Source organism: Podarcis cretensis, assembly GCF_951804945.1.
Source record: "Podarcis cretensis genome assembly, chromosome: 7".
Taxonomy (NCBI): domain Eukaryota; kingdom Metazoa; phylum Chordata; class Lepidosauria; order Squamata; family Lacertidae; genus Podarcis; species Podarcis cretensis.
In genome coordinates, this window is record NC_137176.1 from 79721102 (window position 1) to 79727101 (window position 6000).

The 6000-nt window shown below is 45.2% G+C and overlaps 1 protein-coding gene across 2 annotated transcripts in view; it reads left to right on the forward strand.

Moving 5' to 3' along the window:
* FER1L6 (fer-1 like family member 6) overlaps positions 1-6000 on the forward strand; it is a 120401-nt gene that overhangs the window by 31532 nt on the left and 82869 nt on the right. For both annotated transcript variants that reach the window (XM_079984092.1, XM_079984091.1), the window contains exons 6-9: positions 330-392; positions 1641-1719; positions 3204-3360; positions 3956-4142. In XM_079984092.1, coding sequence (XP_079840218.1) covers positions 330-392; positions 1641-1719; positions 3204-3360; positions 3956-4142 — 486 coding nt within the window. The remainder of the gene's footprint in view (positions 1-329; positions 393-1640; positions 1720-3203; positions 3361-3955; positions 4143-6000) is intronic.

Here is a 6000-nt window from a genome sequence, read left to right on the forward strand (position 1 = left end):
TCCGTGTGCTCTGGTTTCCATCACAATGTTCCGTTGTGCCAGAAGCGATTTAGCCATGCTGACCACATGACCTGGAAAGCTGTCTGTGGACAAACGCTGGCTCCCTCGGCCTGAAAGTGAGATGAGCACTGCAACCCCATAGTCGCTTTTGACTGGACTTAACTGCCCAGGGGTCCTTTATCTTTTTACCTTATTAACACCCACCATTTCTTCCTTTTGCTGCTGCTGCTGTTGTTAATAATAATAATAATAATAATAATAATAATAATAATAATGCAACAACAATATATATTAGCTTGAACTTCTGTTTTTTTTTTTCCTTCTCACAGTATTTTGTGTTTGACTTCATTGGACCCCAAGTACATCTCTTTGACAAAATTATCAAGATCTCAGTGAGTATATGCATCTTTAATTGGCCAGAAACGAATTTGTTTTTCTGAACCAGGAAGTGTGGAGAACAATTTTTATATGGATAGTTTTGCTCATGCATTTTTAACATTGCCTTTGAGTCTTGGAGGTAAACAGTAATTGCAATCATCTATTAAATTACCAAGTCTGTTTTCTGCTTCTTGGTTCTTGCATTTTGCATGGCACCCTTAACGCAGCACTTAAGGCCAGGCTGTAAAACTCCGCAGAACTCAGACCATAAGGAAGTATGTCAGATCCTCAGCTAATGTAAAAACCATGTCTCCTTTGTTGAGACTTGGGATTTGTCTTGGTTGAGGATCATTCTTGACTGCTGAGAGGACACATTAACTTGCTGCCTGGATAATAACGCTCACTGTGGTGATAATCAAATATTCATTTTAATTACCGTGCTGTATTGCTTTGCAAATCAAATGTGTCAATGGAATAAAATGGAAAGAATGAGAGAAATAGGCACTCCGTGGGAACAAATTGCAGAATGCTTGGCAGAAATCTTTATTCATCTTCAAATCAAATTTGTGATTGTTTTATTTATAAAAAAAAAATCTATTTGCCTTGGTCAGGGTTAGCAGTGCTTCTGAATACCAGTTGCTGGAAGTCGCAAGAAGGGAGAGTACTCTTCTTTTCAGGTCCTTCTTGTGGGTTTCCCACAATAAGAAAAGGACTCTGGTCTAGATGGGCCATTAGCTTGATTAGCAGGTTCTTCCGATCACAGAAATGTAGAGTTGGAAGGGACCCTGAGGGTCATCTAGCCCACCCCCTGTGACACAGGAATTCTGCCCACAGCTGTCCCTGGTTAACAGCCAGATGCACTGACCCATTGTGCCATTCTTATGTTCATTGTGGGAAGAGGGACAGGGTGAGGTGGGTTGAATTGCACCCTTTCTTGGTCATGCGAGAGCAGGGTTTCCCAAACCTGGGTCTCCAGCTGTTGTTGGACTACAACTCCCATCATCCCTAGCTAGCAGGACCAGTGGTCAGGGATGATGGGAATTGTAGTCCAAAAACAGCTGGAGACCCAAGTTTGAGATAATCTGTGCTAGAGTATGACAAAGAACCAGAGCCAGGAATTAGTTACAACATACAAGGTTTCCACTGCCTAGTATTAAAAATGCTAGGCTCCTTCCATTATCGACATGAATAGTATTTGATCTCTGTTCTGTAAATGCTTCCTGTACCAAGCATATAATCCTTCATGCATCTTCCTCCAACAGGTTATGCATAACAAGCTGATAGGGAGCATATTGATCGGCTCCTTTAAAGTAGATCTGGGGACCGTTTACAATGAGCCAGGTAAGATACGCAGTTTCAACTTGGCCCTTCTTTTGTTAATTAGTGATCTTGTTTACAGTTGTATCTCAAGGCTGATTCACAGAATCTCTGAGCGTATGGTTTGCCATGGGGGCGGGCGGGAAACAAAAAATTAGACTACAGGTTGCTCATGGCAAACAGACTACAGTCATACCTTGGGTTACAGATGCTTCAGGTTGTGTTTTTTCGGTTAAGGACCTGCCGAAACCTGGAAGTATCCGGAACAGGTTACTTCCAGGTTTCGGCGGCCGCACATGCGCAGAAGCACTAAATTGCACTTTGCACATGCGCAGAAGCACTGAATCACAACCCGCGTGTGTGCAGACGCGCCGCTGCAGGTTGCGAACGCTGCAGGTTGCGAACATGCATCCCGTACGGATCACGTTCGCAACCTGAGCGTCCACTGTATGTAAGATTCAGGTAGGTAGCCATGTTGGTCGGACGCAGTTGAAATGAATAAAAAAATACCCAGAACAAACTTAGTTGGAAGTGGGCAGCTGCACAGCGCCGATAAGAGCGGGCAGAACCAGCGGGCAGTGGGAGTCACCGCAGGCTGGACAAATGAGTCCCTTGGGCCTTATCTGGCCTGTGGGCCTTAGTTTGGGGACCACTGATCCAAGTCATTGTCTTCTGTGCCCTTCCTGGGGGGGGGGGGCTCTTGGACAGGCGGCTCTTCCTCGTCCAGCCAATCCCTGACACTCCACTATGGAGGGCACCACAGCTTCTAACTGAAGAAGATGGCGTTTGAACCCTCTGCATGCAAAACAGATTCTCTACCACTAAGCTATGGCCTTTCCAGTACCTGACGGGTCTTGATAAGGGTTTATTCTTCATTTGCTCATTTGATGTGCTGCTAAGAAGTCACAATGGGAGGGTTTTGTTTGCAAAAGCAAAACAGAACCTTGACAGGCAGGTTAAGAACATTTTGAATACAGTGGTACCTCGCAAGATGAAATTAATTCGTTCCGCGAGTTTTTTCGTCTTGCGATTTTTTCGTCTTGCGAGGCACGGACTTTGGAAAAGCTTCAAAAATCACCAAAGTCTTCAAAAACCTCAAAAAAGGCTACCACACCGCGTGCTATGAGTTGCTCCTCGAAGTGAATGCGCGGTTTTAAGAAAAAGGAAACAAACTTGCAAGACAAAGGAAACAAACTTGCAAGACGTTTTCGTCTTGCGAAGCAAGCCCATAGGGAAATTTGTCTTGCGAAGCAACTCAAAAAACGAAAAACTCTTTCGTCTTGCGAGTTTTTCGTCTTACGAGGCATTCATCTTGCGAGGTACCACTGTAAATGAAATACATTTACTTTCCAGAGTATTGCCAATTTTGTTCACGGAGCGGAAAGAATAGTTATTGCTGGTGATTTGCTGGCTGCTAATGCACATGTCTCCCCCTACCCCTTTCCCAAGAGACAATGATTTCTGAAGCTCTCCTGTGGACCATTCATGCTTGTATGTTTCATTTCCAGGTCATCAGTTTTGTGACAAGTGGGCTGTCCTCACAGACCCTGCGGACATAAGGACAGGAACCAAAGGATATCTGAAGTGCGACATCAGCGTCGCAGGGAAAGGAGACACGCTGCAAGCCACTCAGAAAGCAAGTGATGCAGAAGAGCAGATAGAGAAGTACGGCCACAACTTAATTACGATCTTGCCAGCGTTCTGACTCTGACATATATAGATGGCAGCTGCAATGCAAAAGCCTGTGGAATGGCTTCTCTCGACTGGTATCTTACTTAGTCCTGGGCAAAAGAGGCAAACCCTCCCTGCCGCAGGGGAGTTATTTATATGCCAAACATGAACTGGCTACGGTCATTCTTTCTCCCTGGGGGACCCTGGCAACTGTGGTTTTTAAATGTAAACCACCTTGGGTGCTTTTGCAGAATGGAAGTGTATGAATGAAATTGAAATGAAATTGGCAATTGCATAAGTGACTTTTAAAAGGTAATTAGCAGGCATGCCCCTCATTAGGATCAGGACTGCAATGGGGATGGGAATGGCAAAGCCTTCCTTCTCCACTCCCAGAGAGAGTCCTGATCTGGATCAGCCCCTTCTATACTTGCTTTTTAAAATTAATAAATCTACATAATTACTTATTGCATGAACAGTATCTTGTCTACTTTGTTCCTAAGTCTGAGCAAACATTTCTTTTTTTTTTTTAAAAAAAAAAAAATATCACTTAGCTTTCTTCAGAGAACTGGTCTTTTTTCATTTTCTGCAGGAACCTCTTGATTCCCAAAGGATTTCCATCAGAAAGGCCTTGGGCCAGATTTTACGTGAGAATCTACAAAGCTGAAGGGCTTCCCAAAATGAACTCAAGCATCATGGCCAACGTAACAAAAGCCTTCATGGGTGACAGCAAGGACCTTGTGGATCCATTTGTGGTGGTCACATTTGCAGGTCTAATGGTAAGTGGGTCAACGTGATCACAAATGCAACTTTTTCATGTTGGTTGGTTGATTAGCTGCCTTGTCACCAGGCAACAGCTGTCAGGATTCTTTGGCAGATGCTGTAACCATTAAAGTGGTATAAAACACAATGATGATGATGATAATAATAATAATAATAATAATAATAATAATAATAATATACTTATAACCTGTCCATCTGACAGGTTGCCCTAGCCACTCTGGGCAGCTTCCAACGTAATAAAAACACAGAAAACATCAAACATCAAGAACCTCCCGATACAGGATTGCTTTCAGGTGTCTTCTAAAAGTTATGTAGTTGTTTATCTGTTTGACATCTAATAGGTGGGGAGAGGGGAGTGTTCCCTGTAACTTCCCTGCCTGGTTCCCTGTAACTTTACTTCTCACAGTGAGGGAACCACCAGAAGTCCCTCAGAACTCAGTGTCCAAGCTGAACGATGGCATGAAGATGCTCCTTAAAGCCGTTTAGGACTTTAAAGGTCAACACCAACACCAACCAATCAGAGTTTGTAACAAAGAGGGCTGGAGCATAATCCAGATTGGATTGGGATTCCTTGCAATGTTTACTTTCTTTTGTTTTTATTGTGTTTGCATGGTACAGTATATGACATTGGTATGGCATCAGTACACTTAGCTGGCAATCAGTTTTATGGCACCAAAATGTATTTTGCTAGCATTGTACACTGAAGTCCAAAGGTGGATTTGTTGTGCTAGGGTGTCAGAGCACTTTGATCCCCTTACATAGGCAAACCTTAGGATTCAGAATGACCTTGAATCCATCATGCAGAATACTGACAATCTGGAGGCACTCCAGGCCAAGAGCTATGCACCCATCAAGTAATTTAATAATGGGAACATGGAATGTCAGAGTTGGAAGGGATCTTGAAGGTCATCTCGTCCAGGAATCTTGCAACTACAGCAACCCTGACAGATGGCTGCCCATCCTCTGCTTAAAACACCTCCAGCGAAGGAGAGCTCATCATTCCCCTTGACAATCTGTTCCACTGTCAAACTGCTCTGAAGGTTCCTTTGAAAAATGCTTGGCCAGCCTCTGCTTCTGTGCCATTTCCACCCAGCTGGTTCCTTACCCACTGTCAGGTGCTGATGGTGGTTGCTCGTGAGTAACCAGGCAGGACTCCAACCTGTCTTTAACAGGTTTTATTTGATGCAAACTATTTACAGTGCAGAACCACAAAGTTCATGTCCGTCTTAGTCACTTGCAGATTCTGTGAGTGGCCGCTTCCAGTTTCTCCCCCAACATAAGAACTTAGACACTCCAAATCTCCGCCTTCCCTACTTACGTTTCACCCCTCCTGGCCAGCCAGGCTAGATGAGGCGCTTGAGCTCTCAGTAGCATCTTCGAGCCCTCCCCTCGCTTGGCTGCCCCCTTCCCCCTCTGCTCCACTGGAGGTGTGGCTTTCCCCACCGCTGGACTAGGTGCTGCTCCTCAGAAGCATTGGAGGCTCTCTGTATCCCCCTGGCTCCCTCCCCTGTTGCCATGGCAGTCCCCTGACACCCACCTTCTCTTTTGCAACAGGTTCTTCACCCTACACCACTGCCCTCCCATTCTTCACAGCTTGCACAAGAAATGTGCATTCTGTCAAGACAAATGCTTGGTTTTCCCTTCTCCATTGCTTCAAGTAGGCAGCCCATGCTTTTAAAGGTAAAGGTAAAGGTACCCCTGCCCGTACGGGCCAGTCTTGACAGACTCTGGGGTTGTGCGCCCATCTCACTTAAGAGGCCAGGGGCCAGCGCTGTCCGGAGACACTTCCGGGTCACGTGGCCAGCGTGACATCGCTGCTCTGGCGAGCCAGAGCCGCACACGGAAACGCCGTTT